The sequence below is a fragment of the Pristiophorus japonicus genome, chromosome 2 (genome assembly GCF_044704955.1).
Source record: "Pristiophorus japonicus isolate sPriJap1 chromosome 2, sPriJap1.hap1, whole genome shotgun sequence".
Taxonomy (NCBI): domain Eukaryota; kingdom Metazoa; phylum Chordata; class Chondrichthyes; family Pristiophoridae; genus Pristiophorus; species Pristiophorus japonicus.
Window position 1 is genome coordinate 1207394 of NC_091978.1, and position 24349 is coordinate 1231742.

General features: G+C 45.4%; 1 protein-coding gene across 1 annotated transcript in view; it reads left to right on the forward strand.

Moving 5' to 3' along the window:
* The window catches only part of LOC139235179 (zinc metalloproteinase-disintegrin-like batroxstatin-2), a 546822-nt gene that overhangs the window by 94561 nt on the left and 427912 nt on the right, over positions 1–24349 (forward strand). Inside the window, exons 9-10 of the mRNA XM_070866402.1 lie at positions 6577–6719; positions 10331–10508. Coding sequence (XP_070722503.1) covers positions 6577–6719; positions 10331–10508 — 321 coding nt within the window. The remainder of the gene's footprint in view (positions 1–6576; positions 6720–10330; positions 10509–24349) is intronic.

A 24349-nucleotide genomic window follows, 5' to 3' on the forward strand; every position in this document is an offset into this window, starting at 1 on the left:
CCAATACTGCAACACCACCTCCTATCTTTCCTTCCCTATCTTTCCTGAACACCCTATAACCAGGAATATTTAATACCCAATCCTGCCCTTTTTTGAGCCAAGTCTCTGTTATTGCCACAACATCATATTCCCATGTGGCTATTTGCTCCTGCAGCTCACCAACCTTGTTTACTGTGCTTCGTGCTTTCACATACATTCACTGCAAACCTATCTTAGACCATCCTGTGTTCTCTCTTAGTCGGACCCCACCTAAGACCTTATTATTTCTTGCTTTAGTACTACCTGTCTCTCCCAATCCTTTGTGTCCTTTGTTTCTCCTTTCTAATGCCATATCCGAGTGCCCATCCCCCTGCCACCTTAGTTTAAACCCTCCCCAATAGCACTAGCAAACCTCCGCGCGAGGAAATTGGTACCGACTTATTTGTGGTGCAACCTGTCCAGCCCAGGTTGCACCACAAATCCCCAGGAATCTAAAGCCCTCCCTCCTGCACCATCTCTCCAGCCACACATTCATCTGCTCTATCCTATTTCTATTCACACTTGCATGTGGCACTGGGAGTTATCCGGAGATTGTTACCTTTGAGGTCCTGCTTTTTAATCTCTTTCCTAGATCCCTCTTCCCTTTTTCTACTTAAGTCATTGATACCGATATCGACCACACCCTCTGGCTGCTCACGCTTCCCCCTCAGAATGTCCTGCAGCCGCTCAGTGACATCCTTGACCCTGACACCAGGGAGGCAACATACAATCCCGGAGTCACGTCTGCAGCTGCAGAAACGTCTGTCTGCTACCCTAATTATCGAATCCCCTACCACTATTGCTCGCCCACTCTTCTTCCTTCCCCCCCCGTGGTGCCTTGGTCCTGGCTCTGGCTGTACTCCCCAGAGATTGACCCCCACCAGTACTCAACAGAATATTGGTTGGAGAATGAGATACACTCGGGACTCCTGTTCTACCTGCCTGGTCCTCCTCTACTGTCTGGCAGCCACCCATTCCCTCTCTGCCTGCACGTGATTGCACTCGAGAGGGTGCAGAGGAGATTTACTAGGATGCTGCCTGGAATGGAGAATCTTAGTTATGTGACAGATTGGATAGGCTGGGTTTGTTCTCATTGGAACAGAGGAGGTTGAAAGGAGACCTCATTGAGGTGCACAAAATATTGAGGAGCCTGGATATAATGGATAGCAAGGGCCTATTTCCATTGGTGGAGGGGTCTATTACGAGGGGGCATAGTTTTAAGGTGGTTGGTGGAAGGTTTGGAGGGGATTTGAGGGGGGAGGGGTGCTTCTTTAGTAGATGGTTGTGGGGATTTGGAACTCCCTGCCTGGAAGAGTGGTGGATACAGAAATCCTCACCACATTTAAGAGATGGTTGGATGGGCACTTAAAGTGCCGTAATCTGCAGGGTTACAGACCTAGAGCTGGTAATTGGGATTAGACTGGATGACCTTTTGTTGGCCGGCACAGATATAATGGTAAGTCCTGCAGGGAATAGAATACGGCCAGGGTGATCTCCTGGACTAGTTTTAATTGCCTGGATGGGTCGGAGAGGAATTTTCCCAGATTTATTTATTCGAATATCAACTAACTTTTTTTTTCAGTAACTTAACAGAAATAAACTTAAGACTAAAAAAAACAATTACCAACTACTCACCAATCAGCCCCTTCCCTTGCAATGACGTCACTTATCTCGCTCCCTGACAGTCGCGCTCCCTCCGGACTCTTGGGCCTACCGATATCTGTGGCCGCTCCTCTCGCTGTCCCGTAGGTAGAAACAGAAATCGACAGTGTAAAAGGAGGCCATTTTGGCCCATCGTGTCCGCGCCGGCCAACAAAGAGCCACACGGCCCTCGGTCAGCAGCCCTGAAGGTTACATATAACCCTATGAACAATGGCTGAAAGGTAAAGAGTATCTGACCCAGCCAGTCCGCCCCACACAACTGCGATGCACTGTGCATTGCAACATTTTACACTCCACCCTAACTGGAACCATGCGATCTCCTGGGAGAGGCAAAAAAACAGTTTAAAAACCCAGGCTAATTGGGGGAAAAAATCTGGGACAATTCCTCTCCGACCCATCAAGGCAATCAAAACTAGTCCAGGAGATCACTCTGACCGTATTCAATTCCCTGCAGTACTTACTAATATGTCCTTACTATACAGTATAAATGCACACGAGGCCCATACTTGAGAGAAAGTCACTCTGTGACCAGTTACCTTTATTACCAAGACCTCAAGTGATGAAGGTGGTTGGAGCTTCCCCTTTTATACCTGAAAGTCCAGGTTAGGAGTGTCTCCCACAAGTTCACCCCCTTGTGGTCAATGTTCTCAAGGTGTACAACTTAGGTCAGCTTATACATGGGTTACAATGATAGTTGAATACATGATACTTACCATTATATCTGCGCCAGCCAATAAAAGGTCATCCAGTCTAATCCCACTTACCAGCTCTAGGTCCGTAACACTGTAGGTTGCGGCACTTCAAGTGCCCATCTAAGCACCTTTTAAATGTGATGAAGGTTTCCGCCTCCACCACACTGCCAGGCAGTGAGTTCCAGACCCCCACAATCCTCTGCGTGAAGAAGCCTCCCCTCAAATCCCCTCTAAACCTTCCACCAACTACATTAAAACTATGTTCTCTCGTAATTGGCTCCACTACCAAGGGAAATAGGCCCTTGCTATCCACTATATCCAGGCCCCTCACAGTTTTATACACTTCAATGAGGCCTCCTCTCAGCCTCCTCTGTTCCAAGGAGAACAAACCCAGCCTATCCTAAGTGTCGTCATAACTAAGATTCTCCACTCTCAGCAACATCCTCTTAAATCTCCTCTGCACCCTCTCCAGTGCAATCACGTCTTTCCTATAATACGGTGACCAGAACTGCACGCAGTATTCCAGCATATTCAAGCGTTTCGTATGCCATCTTAACCACCTTATCCACCTGGCCTGCCACTTTCTGGGATCTGTGGACAAGCACTCCAATGTCCCTTTGTTCATCTACACTTCTAAGTATCCTACTGTTTAATATGTGTACCCTTTCCTTATTCGCCTTCCCCAAGTGCATTATCTCACACTTCTCCGAATTAAATTCCATTTGCCACTGTTCTGCCCACCTGACCAGTAGATTGATATCCTCCTGCAGTTCATGACTTTCCTCTTCATTATCTGAGGTCTGCTCTCGTGTCTATTAACTTAGAGACCTCGGGTCCTGTGGCTCCGCTCCTCCTTTTCAGTTAGACTCCTGCTCTCGACCGAATTCCTGTGCTCACAAATTTCCTCACTCTGTTTGCGAAGCATTCCGTTTGCGAATCTCCAAGTTCTGTGCTCCAGCTCATTCCTTAAAGGCTGTGGAAATCTACACAGTGCGTGGAGTGTAATGTGTTTTTGTAAAGATGTTTAATATCAAATACAATAAGCATACCAAAATCCAGAAAATTTCATTCATGTTAGATGCTGCAGGATTATGCTATCTATACCCATCCCGGAATAAAAATATTTTAAACTTAATTTTCGATAGACAGTTATTAGATTGAATTTTCTTATTTTTTAACTTCATGTTCCCCAACAGGGAGAGAGGGCTGGATTTTGCTGGTGCTCAGAGGGCAGGTTCGGAGGCGAGTCCGCTGTCAAAATCTAAAAGATTGTGACAGCAGCACGGTGTCCCGCTCTGAAACTGCCTCCTTGTAAGTTTCCCAAGTGCCAACTCTGCCTGCGTTTTGTAGACCTGGCGCTAAGTGGCGGGTGAGCCAATTCAAACACTTAAGAGGGTGGTTAAAGGTATTTAAGCAGCATTTTATCAGCTGCTAACCATTTTTCCAACTGTTTCACGAGGTTCCCGCCGCTCGGGGACCACGTAAGGTAAGTACGTCCTGTTTTCAGTGACTCTCCATTGCTTTGAATAGGTGACAGCTGCAGAACTGGTATAAAAGCCACCATTTCACAGCTGTTCACTTTCCAGTGTTCGAAGCTGGAGCCTTCGGGATGTGGAATACACTTTTGAGCTTTTTGAAGTTTGGAAGTGTTTGGAGTATACTCTCTATCCACTGTCACCTCCTTTGGAACAACCTATCTCGCCGTTGACGGATCGCATCTGTCATCTCAACTTCACCTGCCATATATTCCATCAGCATTGGTGCCCTTGATAAAAATCTCACCTTGGTCCTCAGAATCGCACCACGATCAGCCCCAACATCACCAGGCACACCAACAACACTAATCTCCGTAATCACCTGATACTTGACAGGACACAGGGTATCAGCACCCGACCACATTGCTGCCCAGGAGACAAGGCATGGCCTCATCATGGCCAGATTTACTTCACTTCATGGCTGCCACATGATGCGCCAGGTTGGCACCACACTAACACCATAAACCATCCCCACAACGCCCAAGCCATTCCTTTCACACCCATCACTATTGTCTCACCCTTCACTACAACTCACTAAGTCACTACCAAAGGAGCACACAAATCTGTCCAAGAGGCAAAGTGTTGAAAATAAAGGTTTCAATGTTTGACAACACATTAACAGAAACTTGACATGAACATTGGCTAAGACCCAAGTGCCTACTCTTGTGTGTTGTTTGTTGGTATGATTGGACAAGAATGAGGGTGAGTATGAGGGGTGGCTAGTGAGATGGAGATCTGATAATGTAGATAGAGAGGGAGGGATATGTGGAGGTGCAAGATAAGTTGGTGTGAGTAAGGATGTGCAGGGGTAGGGAAGGCAGAGTGATGGGGATGTGATGAGTGGCACCGCAGGATGAGGTTAAGTGTGACATTGCAGTAACATAAGAACATAAGAAATAGGAGCAGGAGTAGGCCATTTGGCCCCTCAAGCCTTCTCCGCTATTCAAGAAGATCATGGCTGATCTGATCTTGGCCTCAGCTCCACTTTGCTGCCTGTTCCCCATAACCCTTGACTCCCTTGTAGTTCAAAAATCAGTCTATCTCCACCATGAATATATTCAATGACCCAGTCTCCATAGCTTCTGGGATAGAGAATTCCAAAGATTCATGACCCTCTGAGAGAAGAAATTCCTCTTCATCTCCGTCTTAAATGGAGTAACGTTTCATGATCTATTGAGATCATTGAAAGGTTTGCAGCACTGCAGCCAGGTCCTCCTGACAGCATCCCTGCTTGTGCCTTCTTGTACATTGTGCAACCAGGCAGTATAATGTGGATAAATGTGAGGTTATCCACTTTGGTGGCAAAAACAAGAAGGCAGATTATTATCTGAATGATGACAGATTAGTAAAAGGGGAGGTGCAATGAGATTTGGGTGTCACGGTACATCAGTCATTGAAGGTAGGCATGCAGGTACAGCAGGCAGTAAAGAAAACAAATGGCAAGCTGGCCTTCATAGCGAGGGGATTTGAGTATAGGAGCAGTGAGGTCTTGCTGCAGTTGTACAGGGCCTTTGTGAGACCACACTGAGTATTGTGTGCAGTTTTGGTCTCCTAATCTGAGGAAGGACATTCTTGCTATTGAGGGAGTGCAGCGAAGGTTCACCAGACTGATTCCCAGAATGGCGGGACTGACATATAAAGGAAGACTGGATCGACTAGGCTTATACTCACTGGAATTTTGATGAATGAGAGGGGATATCATAGAAATGTATAAAATTCTGACGGGACTGGACAGGTCAGATGCAGGAAGAATGTTCCTGATGTTGGGGAAGTCCAGAACCAGGGGACACAGTCTAAGGATAAGGGACAAGCCATATAGGATCGAGATGAGGAGAAACATTTTCAGCCAAAGAGTTGTGAACCTGTGGAATTCTCTGCCACAGAAAGTTGTTGAGTCCATTTTGTTGGATATATTCAAAAGGGAGTTGGATATGTCCCTTACGGCTAAAGGGATCGGGGATATGGAGAAAAGGCAGGGGTGGGGTACTGAGGTTGCATGATCAGCCATGATCATATTGAATGGTGGTGCAGGCTATGTTTCTATGTTGGTGTCCTGGGGAAGTCTTTTGCCGCCCATTGGAAGGGAAGAAAATCTCCCTGCATGCTGTGACTCCCACTATAAGCATATGGAGGGAGTGATGGGAGAGCCTGGGTGCAGCCGAGCACCTCTGTGCAGTACTTGTGCGTGTTTGCAGTAGCTCAATGCTGCAGAAGACTTAAAGCACAACTGTTAAAATTAATGTGGGCATGGTCCCTTCAAGGAAACCGGCTGATGACGTGTCATCAAATGACGTCATCAGATCCGCTTCCTTTTAATTAGCTGGGAACCTTGCAGGGTGGGCTTAACAAGCCCAATCAGGACAAAATCCTTCAACAGAGCGCAATGGAACCGGGCGCGGGGTCTCAGTCCCCCACCAACCTCAGACACATTTTGCCAAAGTGAATGAGGGAGGGCCCAGGCTTTTGCACAGACTGCTTGAATAATTTTTCAACCAACTTCCCTGCCATCCCTACGGGAAAGCATCTCCGTGCAGCTCCCAGACAGCGCAGCTAAGGCCGAGGACTCTCTTTCTGCAGCTGTTGCTTCCACTATAAATGTACTGACACGTGGCATTCCCATCCAGTCCTTGTTCCTTTATATCAATACTTGTTTGCTCTTGTTTTCCTAGGATACTACTGCTGAAAGTTTGGGCATAGCTTCCAATTTAGCTCATGGAATTGGACACAATCTGGGAATGGACCATGACTTCCCAGCTCCAAAATGTATCTGTACAGACAAAAAAGCTGGCTGCATCATGGCCGAAGTCAGAGGGTGAGAAATGTGTAGAATGTAGACTGTTGATAGTTGTGGACAACAGGCCAGATTGTTGTTGAAACAATGTGTAGGTGTGGAAGAGCTTACAAAGCGCAAGGAGAAATGGACAGACATAGAAACATAGAAATTTACAGCGCAGAAGGAGGCCATTTTGGCCCATCGTGTCCGCGCCAGCTGACAAAGAGCCACACGGCCCTCGGTTAGCAGCCCTGAAGGTTACATATAAATCTAAGAACAATGGCTCAAAGGTAAAGAGTATCCGACCCAACCAGTCCGCCCCTCACAACTGCAATACACCATGCATCGCAACATTCTACACTCCACCCCACCTGGAGCCATGTGATCTCCTGGGAGAGGCAAAAACCAGATAAAAACCCAGGCCAATTTTGGAAAAAAATCTGGGAAAATTCTTCTCCAACCCATCCAGGCGATCGACACTAGTCCAGGAGATCACTCTGGCCGTATTCTATTCCCTGCAGTACTTACCATCGTATCTGCACCAACCAACAAGAGGTTATCCAGTCTAATCCCACTTACCAGCTCTAGGTCCGCAGGTTACGGCACCTCAAGTGCCCATCCAAGCACCTTTTAAAAGTGGTGAGGGTTTCTGCATCCACCACTCTTCCAGGCAGAAGGTTCTAGACCCCTACAACCCTCTGTGTGAAGAAGCTTCCCCTCAAATCCCATCTAAACCTTCCACCAACCACCTTAAAACTATGTCCCCTCGCAATTGACCCTTCCACCAAGGGAAATAGACCACTATATCCAGGCCCCTCAAAATTTTATGCACCTCAACGAGGTCTCCTTTCAGCTTCCTCTGTACCAATGAGAACAAACCCAGCCTATCCAATCTGTCCTCATAGCTAAGATTCTCCATTCCAGGCAGTGTCCTCGTAAATCTCCTCTGCATCCTCTCTAGTGCAATCACGTCCTTCCTATAATACAACGACGAGAACTGCACGCAGTACTCCAGCTGTGGCCTAACCAAAGTGTTATACAATTTAAGCATAACCTCCCTGCTCTTATATTCTATGCCTCGGCCTATAAAGGCAAGCATTCCGTATGCCTTCTTAATCACCTTATCCACCTGACCTGCTACTTTCAGGGATCTGTGGACAAGCACTCCAAGGTCCCTTTGTTCATCTACACTATTAAATTACCTACTGTTTAATGTGTATACCCTTTCCTTATTATCCCTCCCCAAGTGCATTACCTCACACTTCTCTGAATTAAATTCCATTTGCACTGTTGCCACCTGACCAGTAGATTGATATCCTCCTGTAGCCCATGACTTTCCTCTTCATTATCAACCACACAGCCAATTTTAGTGTCATCTGCAAACTTCTTAATCATACTCCCTGTATTCAAATCTCGATAATTGATGTAAAAAGCAAGGGACCCAGTACTGAGCTCTGTGGAACCCCACTGGAAACATCCATCCAATCACAAAAACATCCATTAACCATTACCCTTTGCTGCTTACCTCTAAGCCAATTTTGGATCCGATTTGCCAATTTGCCCTGGACCCCATACAAGTACAGAAGATTTAAATAGATTGGGTACAACCTGCTGTGGCAGCCGAAGGTCGGAGTGGCAGCCGCTGTTCCAAAAGGAGAAGCTTCAGGCCCAGAGGGACTGATTACTTTTGCACCTGTTACTGTTGGGGCCTTCAGTCACCTCAGTCATGGGCCGTCCACCTGCTTTAAGAACATAAGAATTAGGAACAGGAGTAGGCCATCTAGCCCCTCGAGCCTGCTCCGCCATTCAACAAGATTATGGCTGATCTGGCCGTGGACTCAGCTCCACTTACCCGCCCGCTCCCCGTAACCCTTAATTCCCTTTTTGGTTAAAAATCTATCTATCTGTGACTTGAATACATTCAATGAGCTAGCCTCAACTGCTTCCTTGGGCAGAGAATTCCACAGATTCACAACCCTCTGGGAGAAGAAATTCCTTCTCAACTCGGTTTTAAATTGGCTCCCCCGTATTTTGAGGCTGTGCCCCCTAGTTCTAGTCTCCCTGACCAGTGGAAACAACCTCTCTGCCTCTATCTTGTCTATCCCTTTCATTATTTTAAATGTTTCTATAAGATCACCCCTCATCCTTCTGAACTCCAACGAGTAAAGACCCAGTCTACTCAATCTATCATCATAAGGTAACCCCCTCATCTCCGGAATCAGCCGAGTGAATCGTCTCTGTACCCCCTCCAAAGCCAGTATATCCTTCCTTAAGTAAGGTGACCAAAACTGCACGCAGTACTCCAGGTGCGGCCTCACCAATACCCTGTACAGTTGCAGCAGGACCTCCCTGCTTTTGTACTCCATCCCTCTCGCAATGAAGGCCAACATTCCATTCGCCTTCCTGATTACCTGCTGCACCTGCAAACTAACTTTTTGGGATTCATGCACAAGGACCTCCAGGCCCCTCTGCACCTCAGCATGTTGTAATTTCTCCCCATTCAAATAATATTCCCTTTTACTGTTTTTTTTCCCCAAGGTGGATGATCTCACACTTTCCGACATTGTATTCCATCTGCCAAACCTTAGCCCATTCGCTTAACCTATCCAAATCTCTTTGCAGCCTCTCTGTGTCCTCTACACAACCCGCTTTCCCACTAATCTTTGTGTCATCTGCAAATTCTGTTACACTACACTCTGTCCCCTCTTCCAGGTCATCTATATATATTGTAAACAGTTGTGGTCCCAGCACCGATCCCTGTGGCACACCACTAACCACCGATTTCCAACCCGAAAAGGACCCATTTATCCCGACACTCTACTTTCTGTTAGCCAGTCAATTCTCGATCCATGCTAATACATTTCCTCTGACTCCGCGTACCTTTATCTTCTGCAGTAACCTTTTGTGTGGCACCTTGTCGAATGCCTTTTGAAAATCTAAATACACCACATCCATCGGTACACCTCTATCCACCATGCTCGTTATATCCTCAAAGAATTCCAGCAGACGTATGGCCCAGTCAGCTTAACAGCACAGTCGGCGGAATTCCGAGGAAAGCCCAGATCACCTGCTGGTGGCCCCAAACTGCCATTGTCCCTAATGGAGGTGGACAGAAGAGGTGCCTGTTTCGTCACAGCTCAACCTATCCAGCATATTCTACTCCAAATTGCAGCTCGCCCACCGAGGTTGCGGTAGAATTGCGCTTCACTGAATCCGGTCAATTTCTTCCCTTTCGGGAGTTCTCCCAGTGTCCTGGTCATCATTTCACCTTCAACCAACATCAATGAAGCACATTTTCTTCATTGCAGTTTGTGGGATCTTGCTGTGTGCAAGTTGGATGTGATATAAATACAAGTCCCTTTTACTTTTCTGGTGAGTGAGTACTGTGTGAATTGTGTATTGCTGTTAGTGGCAGGTCTCACCAGTCCATCTGTTGTGGTCAGAAAGGTGGGTGACTTATTCCAAGGCCACTTCCCAACTAGTTAATCAGAAGCACACATTACGGTCCCACACACAGCCGTATGTTTGATTTCCCCATTTAGAAGCAGTGCTCTCGAGTTCAAGGTTTGCACAATCTGTAGGATTTGAATTTCTTTATTATACTTGTTTTTCCACCCTCTCAGTTTTGATTGCTTCATTTATTCTTTCAGACTTCAGCCAGCACAGATCTTCAGTAGCTGCAGCAGAGATTCCGTGCAACGCAGCCTAGCCCGTGGTATTGGGATGTGCCTTTATAATCTGCCTGATCCCAGTATGTTGGTTCGAGGACAGAAATGTGGAAATTCCTATGTGGATCCAGGCGAAGAGTGTGACTGTGGAAAGCCTGAGGTGGGCCATGAATGGACTGAAGAATGTGAATCCCTAGGAATCCATAATGCAGAAATGTTCATTTTAATGAACTTTTGTTGAATGAATTGGCAGAATATAAGATTTATTATTAAGTGGTGTGGACGATATGACTCCAGTTATGTCACAGGTCATCACCAATTTATTTTCTGTGATTGTCAGTGTGAGAAAAAATTGGAAATCCTTTTGGACTATCTGTTCAATGGTTCAAAGCTGACTCTATATTGGTAACAGTTATGATTTTATTTAAGCATGAGTGAGACCTAATACACTCAGTATTTGAAAAGCAGTTAGAAAGTATAATTGTCCTCTGGGTAGTCGGAGTAGCCCATTCCTCGTTTTTGCATCTGTCTGAACCTGTGTCCTTGTTGGCCCTTCTACTCTGAGAATGATCCAAACCTTCTAAGGCACACCCCAAAAAGCAGAACTGCAGATGAATCCATCCCATCATCGGCACAACAAATTCTGTGTCCAGGCACAGGCCTTGGACCTCCTTTATCGTCTTGTCAGCCTTAGTACAAGGTTTTCCCGTTCTTGTTTTCTGTTTCCATGGTGATGACGCAACCCAGGACCTTGAGGTAAACAAGTTCTAATTAGAATTAGGGTTTTAACATGCTATCATCTAATTCTAACATGGAAAATAACAAGTTGGATCCAAAATTGGCCCAATGGCAAGAAGCAAAGGGTAATAGTCAACTGGTGTTTTTGTGACTGGAACCCCAGTGGGGTTCCGCAGGGCTCAGAACTGGGTCCTTTGCTTTTTGTGGTATATATCAATGATGTAGTCTTTAATGTAGGGGGGGCGGGGTTTGTGGTATGTTTCAATGATTTAGACTTCAATGTAGGGGGCATGATTAAGAAGTTTCCAGATGATACCATAATTGGCCATGTGTTTGACAGGAAAAAAGCTGTCGACTGCAGGAAGCGATCCATGGACTGGTCAGGTGGACACAAAAGTAGCAAATGGAATTCAATCCTGAGAAGTGTAATGCATTTTGGGAGGGCTAACAAGGCAAGGGAATACACAATAAACGGTAGGATACTGAGAAGTATTGAGGAACAGAAGGATCTTGGAGTGCATTTACAGTGCATGTATTGTAAACACACAAACTAGTAAATGATTGGTGAGCTGCAGGAGCAAATAGCCACATGCGAATACAATGTTGCGGTGATAAAGGAGACTTGACTCAGAAAAGGGCAAGATTGGGTATTAAATATTTCTGAATATAAGGTGTTCAGGAAAGATAGGGAAGGAAAGAAAGGAGGTGGGGTGGCAGTATTGATTGAGGAGAATATTAGTGCTGGAGAGCGAGGAAGTCCTGGAGGGGTCAAGGACAGAATCTATTTGGTTAGAATTGAGTCAATAGAGGTGCCATTACACGATGTATTCTGAAGTTGCATGTTCAGCCATGAACTCATTGAATGGCGGTGCAGGCTAGAAGGGCCGAATGGCCTACACCTGCACCTATTTTCTATGTTTCTATAAGCCGCCAACTAGTGGGAAGGATATAAAGGAGCAAATTTGCAGGGAAATTACAGAGATGCAAAAACTATAGAGTAGTGATAATGGGGGCTTCAATTTTCCTAATCTAGACTGGGATAGTAATAGTGTAAAGGGCAAAGAGGGGGAAGAATTTCTGAAATGTGTTCAGGAGAACTTTCTTGATCAGTATGTTTCTGACCCAATGAGGAAGGAGACATTGCTGGATCTGGTTCTGGGGAATTGAGGTAGGTCAAGGAGAGCAAGTGTCAGCAGGTAAACCTTTAGGAAACATAAGAAATTGGAGCAGGAGTAGGCAATTTGGCCCCTCGAGCCTGTGCCGCCATTCAATAAGATCTTGGCCTCAGCTCCATTTCCCTGCCCGGTCCCCATAACCCTTAACTCCCTTAACATTCAAAAATATATCGATCTCCACCTTAAATATATTCAATAATCCTCCTCCACAGCTTCCTGGGGTAGAGAATTCCAAAGATTTACGACCTTCTGAGAAAATAAATTCCTCATCATTTCCATTTTAAATGGGCGACCCCTTATTCTGAAACTATGCCCCCACAAGGGGAATCATCCTCTCTGCATCTACCCTGTCAAGCCCCCTCAGAATCTTGTGCATTTCAATAAGTTCACCTCTCATTCTTCTAAACTCCAATGAGTATAGGCCCAACCTGCTCAACCTTTCTTCATAAGTCTTATGGAAATCCAAATACACGACATCTACTGGTTCTCCTTTGTCCACCCTGCTCGTTAGATCCTCAAAGAACTCCAGCAAATTTGTCAAACATGATTTCCCTTTCATAAAACCATGCTAACTCTGCTTGACTGCATTATGATTTTCCAAATGTCCTGCTACTACTTCCGTAATAATGGACTCCAGCATTTTTCCAATGACAGATGTTAGGCTATCTGGTCCATAGTTTCCTGTTTTCTGCCAGTGATCATAGTATCATAAGGTTTAGGTTAGCTATGGAAAAGGACAAAGAGCAATCTTGTGTCAAAATACTTAAATGGAGGAGGGTCAATTTCAGTGAGTTGAGAACGGACCTGCCCGGCGTAAATTGAAATCAAACTTTAAGAAGTTTGCAGACGACACTAAAATTGTCTGTGTGGTTGATAATGAAAATGAAAGTCATGGGCTGCAGGAAGATATCAATCTACTGGTCAGATGGGCAGAGCAGTGGCAAATGGAATTTAATTCAGAGAAGTGTGAGGTGATGCACTTTGGGAGGGCTAATAAGGAAAGTTCCCCTCGCTGTTTGAACCAGGCATCAGCAACTTCACGGGAGCCAAGGTGCAGATCCCAGTGGACTCGGATGCAAGACCTGCCCATCATAAAGCTCAGGCAGTTCCATATATGATGAGAGAGACGGTCAAATCGAACTGGACAGACTCCATCGTGACGGGATCATATCACCGGTTGAATTTAGTGAATGGGCCAGCCCCAATGTTCCTGTGCTGAAAAGTGATGGCACAATCAGAATCTGTGGAGACTACAAGGCTACAATCAATAGGGTTTCGAAACAGGATCAGTATCCGTTACCGAAGGCTGATGACTTGTTTGCAACGCTAGCCGGGGGGAAGTCATTCACCAAACTGGACTTGACATTGACCTACATGACACAGGAGCTGGTCGAGATGTCGAAGAGACTTACATGCATTAACGCACATAAAGGACTGTTTATTTATCACAGGTACCCTTTTGGAATTCGCTCGGCTGCAGCAATATTTCAGAGGAACATGGAGAGTCTACATAAGTTTGTTCCCAGAACCGTCGTGTTCCAAGATCACATCCTGGTCACAGGTCGTGACTCCAAGGAGCATCTGAACAACCTGGAAGAGGTTCTACATCGTCTGGACAAAGTGGGACTCAGACTGAAACGCTCGAACTGCGTCTTCATGGCACCAGAGGTCGAATTCCTGGGGAGGAAAATTGCTGCTGACGGCATCAGACCCACGGACGCGCAAACTAAGGCCATCAAGAATGCACCCAAGCCGCAGAATATGACGGAGCTGTGTTCGTTCTGGGGTCTACTCAACTACTTCGGTAACTTCCTACCTAAATTGAGCACCTTATTAGAACCACTGCACATACGGCTAAAAAAAGATGACAACTGGGTGTGGGGTGGTCTCAAGACAGAGCTTTTGAGAAAACCACTAACCTGCTTTGCTCTAACAAGCTGCTGATATATTATGACCATGTAAACGTTTAGTATTGGCCTGTGATGCTTCGTCATATGGAATTGGTTGCGTACTCCAACAAACTAATGAGTCGGGTAAACTTCAACCAGTCGCGTTTGCTTCAAAAAGTTTGTCTAAAGCGGAAAGAGCCTACCGCATGGTAGAGAAAGAAGCAGTAGCCTGTGTGTATGGGGTTAAAAAGATGCATCAGTACCTGTTTGGTCTTCGGTTTGAACTGGAGACAGATCACAAGCCTCTCATTTCACTGTTCTCTGAAAACAGAGGCATCAATAACAATGCTTCATCGCACATCCAGAGGTGGGCGCTGATATTATCCGCTTATGATTATGTCATTCGCCATAGAGCTGGCACCGAGAATTGTGCCGATGCTTTGAGCCGTCTGCCGTTGCCCACACTGGAGGTGGAAACACCACAACAGGCGGACCTATTGTTAGTTATGGATGCTTTTGAGAGTGAAGGAACCCCTATCACGGCTCAACAAGTTAAGTCCTGGACCAGCCAGGACTCGATTTTATTGGTGGTGAAGTGTTGCATCCTCAAAGGTGATTGGTCTGCCATTCCTAAGCAAATGTGCGAGGAGACCAAACCTTACATTCGTCGCAAAGACCAATGTTCGGTCGGATTGTATACTGTGGGGCAATCGTGTTGTTATGCCCAAGAAAGGGAGAGAGAAATTTATACATGAGCTACATAACACACATCTCGGCAGTGTAATGATGAAAGCCATCGCCAGGTCTCATGTATGGTGGCCGGGAATTGACTCTGAGCTGGAATCATGTGTGCATCAGTGCGACACTTGCATGCAGCTCAGCAAAGCACCAGCGGAATCGCCGCTGAATCTGTGGTCGTCGCCGTACAAACCATGGTCCAGGATCCACATACACTTTGCAGGTTCCTTCCTGGGGAAGATGTTTTTAGTTGTGGTGGATGCATATTTGAAGTGAATAGAGTATATAATCATGTCATCCAGCACATCCACAGCTATCATTGAGAATCTCAGTGTCATGTTTGCGACACATGGTCTGCCTGACATCGTTGTTAGCGACAATGGATCGTGCTTCACCAGTCAGGAGTTTCAAGAGTTCATGAAACTCAATGGTATCAAACATGTAAGGTCAGCACCATTCAAACCTGCATCCAATGGGAAAGCAGAACGTGCTGTCCAAATCATAAAGCAGAGTATGAAGCGAGTAACCCAAGGGTCGGGAGACCCGCCTGTCATGCATACTGCTTAGTTACAGGACAAAACCACACGCGCTTACCAGGGTCTCGCCTAATGAACTAATGATGAAGAGAGGTCTTAAGACCAAGCTATCTCTTGTACTCCCTGACTTGAATAACCATGTTGAATATAGAAGACAAAGTCAGCAAGGATATCATGATCGTGCAGCTGTGTCACGCGATATTTCTGTAAATGATCCTGTATATGCTCTGAATTATGGTCAGGGTCCCAAGTGGATCACTGGTACGGTCATTTATTGTCAAGCTCAAAAATAGGCAAACATGCAGAAACATATGGATCAGATAAAGCTGCGGCACATAGACGAACCAGAACAGTTGGAGGAAGAGACAATCGACGACCAACCAACCTATCCCCAGTCATCAGAGGACTCAGTGGTCCTCAGTGAATCGGGACTTTCAATCACTGACATGTTCAATGAAAATGGACTTTCAATCCCTGACATGGCCATTGCCGCTCTCACCAGGTCAGCCACCCAGCCACCAGTCACAACAGACTTTGCACATTCACCCAAGGCTGGAGTTGAACTGAGATGGTCAACCCGGGAGCGTAAAACACCGGACCGGCTCAATTTGTTGTTGATGCCAGTTCATTGGATATATTCAAGAGGGAGTTAGTTATGGCCCTTACGGCTAAAGGGATCAAGGGGTATGGAGAGAAAGCAGGAAAGGGATACTGAGGGAATGATCAGCCATGATCTTATTGAATGGTGGTGCAGGCTCAAAGGGCCGAATGGCCTACTCCTGTACCTATTTTCTATGTTTCTATTTCTAAAAGACTTAATATCACAGAAGGGGGTATTGTCATGTATGTACCTTTGGGATCACTAGCCACTAGATGGCGTCACTGTTGGAAGCCATTGGGCTGCACGCACATGTGTGCAGCCCAAGTATAATTTGGAAACAACAATGCTAAAGGTTACTTACTGATAATGAAAAGAAAAAAGGAAAGCTACTCACCAATCACCAGCCAATCGCTTACCCCCTTGGCTGTGACGTCACCTTTCGATTTCTTTCTACTTTTTTGCCTCCCTGCTGCAGCTGCACCGGCTGGCCTCTTGTCGGCCTCCCGACTTGACACTGCTCCTCCTCACTCTCCCGCTCCCCGACTGCGATTGATGGGCCTCTTGTAGGCCTCCTGACTCGACGCTGCTCCTCCTCCTCGGTTCTCCCACTCCCCGACTGCGACTGATGGGCCTCTTGTAAGCCTCCAGACTCGACGCTGCTCCCCCTTTGCTCTCTCACCATTCAAAGTGGAGGAGAAGCATCCAAGAAGGCGCCGAACACTTTTGAGTCCATTCGCCGGGAGCACGCGGAAGCCAAGTACAAACAGTGGAAGGAGGGTACGACAAATAAAGCACCCCTGCCACCCGTCCCTCCAACCACCGCCTGCCTAACCTGCGACAGAGACTGCAGATCCTGCATTGGTCTCTTCAGTCACCTTGGTACTAATTTTATTGTGGAATCAAGTCATCCTCGACTCCGGGGGACTGCCGAAGAAGAAGGAGAAGATAAGAACAGGGAGGTTATTCTAGAACTGTATAAAACACAAGTTAGGCCACAGCTGGAGTGCTGTGTACAATTCTGATCACATTACATGAGAGATATGATTGCACTAGAGAGGTACAGAGGAGGTTTATAAGGATGTTGCCAGGACTGCAGAATTTTAGCAATGAGGAAAGATTGGATAGGCTGGGGTTGTTTTCTTTGAAACAGAGGAGGCTGAGGGGAAATGTAATGAATGTATATGAAATTCTGAGTGGTCCAGATAGAATGAACAGGAAGGACCTAGTTCCCTTAGCAGAGCGTTCAGTAACCAGGGGGCATAGATTTAAAGTATTTGGCAGAAGGATTAAGGGGAGTTGAGGTGAAATTATTTCACTGAGAGGGTGGCGAAAGTTAGGAGCTCACTGTACCATTGGTGAGGTTTTTGATTTATCCTCAGGATGTGGGTGTCTTTGGCAAGGCCAACATTTATTGCCCATCCCTAGTTTCCCTGAGAAGCTGGTGGGCCTTCTACAACTGAGTGGCTTGCGAGGCTACTACAGAGGGCAGTTAAGAGTCAACCATGTTGGTGGAGTCACTCACAGTCCAGACTGGGTAAGGATGGCAGGTTTGCTGCCCTAAAGTACATTCGTGAAGCAGTTGGGTTTTTACGACAATTCAACAGATTCATGGTCAATTACTGATGCCAGCTTTTTATTTCCAAATTTTAAAATACTGAATTTAAACTGCAGGCTGGGTTTCGAACTCACCTGTTGTGAATTATTAGTCCAGGAACTTAATCACTACACTATCGTTATGGCAGCATTTTGTTTGTTTCTGTTTGGACTAAATTTATTAGTGAAATAATTTTGAACACGATTATACACAAAAATAAAAGCTCACGGAATTGGAGGTAACCTTGTGACATTGGTCGCTGATTAGTTGGGAGGTAGGAGGCAGAGAGTGGGATAAACCGAATGTTCACTGATTGGCGGGATGTGACAAGTGGTTCTCCCCAGGGATCTGTAGTGGGACCTCAGCTTTTCACCATATATATCTTAATGATTTGGTGGAACAAACAAAGAGTTGTATATCCAAGTGTAATGAGTCAAGATTAATAAATGATTTCCTAGTAAAGGATCCTCCAGCAAAGAGTGATCATAGCATGGTTGAATTTCAAATTCAGTTGGAGGGCAAGAGAGTTGGATCTCAAACCAGTTTAATAAAGGAGACTACAAAGGTATGAAGGTAGAGTTGGCTAAAGTGGATTGGGAAAATAGATTAAAGTGTAAGACAGTTGATGAGCAATGGCAAACATTTAAGACGATATTTCATAACTCTCAACAAAAATATACTCCAATGAGAAGGAAAGACTTTAAGAAAAGGGGCAACCATCCGTGGCTAACTGAGGAAATAAAGGATGGTATCAAATGAAAACAATGGCATATAAAGTGGCCAAAATTAGTGGGAGGCCAGAGGAGTGGGAAACTTTTAAAAGACAGCAAAGAACGACTAAAAAAATAATAGAGAGGGAACATAGATTATGAAAGTAAACTAGCAAAAATATAAAAACAGATAGTTAAGAGTTTCTACAAGTATAGAAAAACGAAGAGAGTGGCTAAAGTAAATGTTGGTCCCTTAGAGGATGAGACCATGGAATTAATAATGGGGAACATGGAAATGGCAGAGACTTTAAACAAATAGTTTGTATAGGTCTTCACGGTAAAAGACACTAAAAACATTCCAATAATTCCATTCAAGGGGCTCTAGGGAGGGAGGAACTTAAAACAGTCACTGTTAATAAAGAAGAAGTACTCAGTAAAATAATGGGACTAAAGATGGACAAGTCCCCTGGACCTGATGGCTTACATCCTAGGGTCTTCAGACAAGTGGCTGAATTGTTAAGTAATCGACCAAAGTTCCCTAGATTCTGGGGAGGTCCCAACAGATTGGAAAACCGCAAATGTAACGCCCCTATTTAAAAAAGGAGGCAGACAGAAACCAGGAAACTACAGACCAGTTAGCCTAACATTTGTCGTTGGGGAAAATGCTGGAGTCCATTATTAAGGAAGCAGTGACAGGGCACTTGGAAAAGCATAATTTAGTCAAGCAGAGTCAGCATGGTTTTTTGAAAAGGAAATCATGTTTGATAAATTTGTTGAAGTTCTTTGAGGATATAACGAGCAGGATGGATAAGGGGGGAACCAGTGGATGTGTATTTGGATTTCCAGAAGGCATTCGATAAGGTGTCACATGAAACATTACTGCACAAGATGAAAGTTCACGGGGTTAGGGGTAATATATTAGCATGGATAGAGGATTCGCTAACGAACAGAAAACAGAGAGTCGGGATAAATAGGTTATTTTCCGGTTAGCCAACAGTAACTAGTGGGGTGCCACAGGGATCGGTGCTGGGGCCTCAACCATTCATATAGAAACATAGAAAATAGGTGCAGGAGTAGGCCATTCGGCCCTTCGAGCCTGCACCGCCATTCAATGAGTTCATGGCTGAACATGCAACTTCAGTACCTCATTCCTGCTTTCTCGCCAAACCCCTTGATCCCCTTAATAGTTAGGACTACATCTAACTTCTTTTTGAATATATTTAGTGACTTGGCCTCAACAACTTTCTGTGGTAGAGAATTCCACAGGTTCACCACTCTCTGGGTGAAGAAGTTTCTTCTCATCTCGGTCCTAAATGGCTTACCCCTTATCCTTAGACTGTGACCTCTGGTTCTGGACTTCCCCAACATTGGGAACATTCTTCCTGCATCTAACCTGTCTAAACCCGTCAGAATTTTAAACATTTCCGAGATCCCCTCTCATTCTTCTGAACTCCAGTGAATACAAGCCCAGTTGATCCAGTCTTTCTTGATAGGTCAGTCCCACCATCTCGGGAATCAGTCTGGTGAACCTTCGCTGCACTCCCTCAATAGCAAGAATGTCCTTCCTCAAGTTAGGAGACCAAAACTGTACACAATACTCCAGGTGTGGCCTCACCAAGGCCCTGTACAACTGTAGTAACACCTCCCTGCCCCTGTACTCAAATCCCCTCGCTATGAAGGCCAACATGCCATTTGCTTTCTTAACCGCCTGCTGTACCTGCATGCCAACCTTCAATGACTGATGTACCATGACACCCAGGTCTCGTTGCACCTCCCCTTTTCCTAATCTGTCACCATTCAGATAATAGTCTGTCTCTCTGTTTTTACCACCAAAGTGGATAACCTCATGTTTATCCACATTATACTTCATCTGCCATGCATTTGCCCACTCACCTAACCTATCCAAGTCACTCTGCAGCCTCATAGCATCCTCCTCACAGCTTACACTGCCACCCAACTTAGTGTCATCCGCAAATTTGGAGATACTACATTTAATCCCCTCGTCTAAGTCATTAATGTACAATCTATATTAATGATTTGGATGAAGGGACCGAGTGTAATGTAGCCAAGTTTGCTTATGATACAAAGATGGGCAAGAAAGCAAGTTGTGAGGAGGAGACAAAAACATCTGAAAGGGATATAGACAGGCTCAGTGAGTGGGCAAATATTTGGCAGATGGAGTATAATGTGGGCAAGTGTGAGTTTATCCACTTTGGCAGAAAAAATAAAAAAGCAAATTATTATTTAAATGCAGAAAAATTACAAAATGCAGTACAGAGAGACCTGAGGGTCCTTGTGTATGAAACACAAAAAGTTAGTATGCAGGTACAGCAAGTAATCAGGAAGGCCAATGAAAACTTGGCCTTTATTGCAAAAGGGATGGAGTATAAAAGCAGTGAAGTCTCGCTACAGTTATACAGGGTATTGGTGAGGTCACACCTGGATTACATCGAAAATAGGTGCAGGAGTAGGCCATCCAGCCCTTCGAGCCTGCACCACCATTCAATAAGATCATGGCAGATCATTCCTTCAGCACCCCTTTCCTGCTTTCTCTCCATACCCCTTGATCTCTTTTAGCCGCAAGGGCCATATCTAACTCCCTCTTGAATATATCCAATGAACTGGCATCAACAACTCTCTGCGGCAGGGAATTCCACAGGTTCGCAACTCTCTGAGTGAAGAGAGGGGATCTCATAGAAACGTTTAAAATTCTGACGGGTTTAGACAGGTTAGATGCAGAAAGAATGTTCCCAATGTTGGGGAAGTCCAGAACCAGGGGTCACAGTCTAAGGATAAGGGGTAAGCCATTTAGCACCGAGATGAGGAGAAACTTCTTCACCCAGAGAATGGTGAACCTGTGGAATTATCTACCACAGGAAGCTGTTGAGGCCAATTCACGAAATATATTCAAAAAGAAGTTAGATGTAGTCCTTACTACGAGGGGGATCAAGGGGTATAGCGGGAAAGCAGGAATGGGGTACTGAAGTTGCATGTTTAGCCATGAACTCATTGAATGGCGGTGCAGGCTCGAATGGCCTACTCCTGCACCTATTTTCTATGTTTCTAAGAAGTTTCTCCTCATCTCAGTCCTAAATGGCCTGCCCCTTATCCTAAGACTGTGTCCCCTGGTTCTGGACTTCCCCAACATCGGAAACATTCTTCCCACATCTAACCTGTCCTGTCCAGTCAGAATCTTATACGTTTCTATGAGATACCCTCTCATCCTTCTAAACTCCAGTCTATAAAGGCCCAGGTGATCCAGTCTCTCCTTGTATGTCAGTCCAGCCATCCTTGGAATCAGTCTGGTGAACCTTCGCTGCACTCCCTCAATAGCAAGAACATCCTTCCTCAGATTAGGAGACCAAAACTGAACACAATATTCAAGGTGAGGCCTCACCAAGGCCCTGTACAACTGCAGTAAGACCTCCCTGCTCCAATACTCAAATCCTCTAGCTATGAAGGCCAAAATACCATTTTGCCTTCTTCACCGCCTGCTGTACCTGCATGCCAATTTTCAATGACTGATGTACCATGACACCCAGGTCTTGTTGTACCTCCCCTTTTCCTAATCTGCCGCCATTCAGATAATATTCTACCTTCACGTTTTTGCCCCCAAAGTGGATAACCTCATATTTATCCACATTATACTGCATCTACCATGCATTTGCCCACTCACCTAACCTGTCCAAGTCACCCTGCAGCCTTTTAGCGTCCTCCTCACAGCTCACACCGCCACCCAGCTTACTGTCATCTGCAAACTTGGAGATATTACACTCAAGTCCCTCATCCAAATCGTTAATGTATATTGTAAATAGCTGGGGTCCCATCACTAAACCCTGTGGCACCCCACTAGTCACTGCCTGCCATTCTGAAAAGGACACATTTATCCCGACTCTCTGCCTGCTGTCTGCCAACCAGTTCTCTCTCCACGTCAGTACATTACCCCCAATAACATGTGCTTTAATTTTGCACACCAATCTCTTGTGCGGGACCTTGTCAAAAGCCTTTTGAAAGTCCAAATACACCACATCCACCGGTTCTCCGTTGTCCACTCTACCAGTTACATTCCTCAAAAAATTCCAGAAGATTTGTCAAGCAGGATTTCCCTTTCATAAATCCATGCTGACTTGGACCGATCCCATCACTGCTTTCCAAATATGCTGCTATTTCATCTTTAATAATTGATTCCAACATTTTCCCCACTACTGATGTCAGGCTAACCGGTCTATAATTACCCGCCTTCTCTCTCCCTCCCTTCTTAAAAAGTGATGTTACATTAGCTACCCTCCAGTCCATTGGAACCGATTCAGAGTCGATAGACTGTTGGAAAATGATCACCAATGCATCCACTATTTCTAGGACCACTTCCTTAAGTACTCTGGGATGCAGATATCAGGCCCCGGGGATTCATCAGCCTTCGATCCCATCAATTTCCTGACACAATTTCCCGCCTAATAAGGATTTCCTTCAGTTCCTCCTTCTCACGAGACCCTCGGTCCCTTAGTATTTCCGGAAGGTTATTTGTGTCTTCCTTCGTGAAGACAGAACCAAAGTATTTGTTTAACTGGTCCGCCATTTCTTTGTTCCCCATTGTAAATTCACCTGAATCTGACTGCAAGGGACCTATGTTTGTCTTCATTAATGTTTTTCTCTTCACATATCTATAGACGTTTTTGCAGTCAATTTTTATGTTCCCAGCAAGCTTCTTCTCGTACTCTACTTTCCCCTCCTAATTAAACCCTTTGTCCTCCTCGGCTGAATTCTAAATTTCTCCCACTCGTCAGGTTTGTTGCTTTTTCTGGCCCATTTATATGCCCCTTCCTTGGATTTAACACTATCCTTAATTTCCCTTGTTAGCCACAGTTGAGCCACTTTCCCTGTTTTATTTTTACTCCAGACAGGGATGTACAATTGTTGAAATTCATCCATGTGATCTATAAATGTTTGTCATTGCCTATCCACTGTCAACCCTTTAAGTATCACTCGCCAGTTTATTCTAGCCAATTCATGTCTCATACCATCGAAGTTACCTTTCCTTAAGTTCAGGATCCTAGTCTCTGAATTACTGTGTCACTCTCCATCTTAATAAAGAATTCTACCATATTATGGTCACTCTTCCCCAAGGGGCCTCGCACAACAAGATTGTTAATTACACATCACCCAGTCTAAGATGGCCAGCCCTCCAGTTGGCTCCTCGACATATTGGTCTAGAAAACCATCCCTAATACACTCCAGGAAATCCTCCTCCGCCACATTGCTACCAGTTTGGTTTGCCCAATCTATATGTAGATTAAAGTCGCCCAGATAACTGCTGTACCTTTATTGCACACATCCCTAATTTCTTGTTTGATGCTGTCCCCAACCTCACTACTACTGTTTGGCGGTCTGTACACAACTCCCACTAGCGTTTTCTGCCCTTTGGTTTCTGTAGCTCCACCCATACCGATTGCACATCATCCAGGCTAATGTCCCTCCTTACTATTGCATTAATTTCCTCTTTAACCAGCAACGCCACTCCACCTCCTTTTCATTTCTGTCTCTCCTTCCTAAATGTTGAATACCCCTGGATGTTGAGTTCCCAGCCTTGGTCACCCTGGAGCCATGTCTCCGTGATGCCAATTACATCATATCCGTTAACTGCTATCTACGCAGTTAATTCGTCCACCTTATTCCGAATACTCCTCGCATTGAGGCACAGAGCCTTCAGGCTTGTCTTTTAGGATTTTGCTGTAATGTGGCCCTTTTTGTTTTTTTGCCTTGGGTTTCTCTGCCCTCCACTTTTACTTTTCCTCTTTCTATCTTTTGCTTCTGCCCCTATTCTACTTTCCTCTGTCTCCCTGCATAGGTTCCCATCCCCCTGCCATATTAGTTTAACCCCTCCCCAACAACATTAGCAAACACTCCCCCTAGGACATTGGTTCCAGTCCTGCCCTGGTGAAAACCGTCCGGTTTGTACTGGTCCCACCTCCCCCAGAACCGGTTCCAATGTCCCAGGAATTTGAATCCCTCCCTTCTGCACC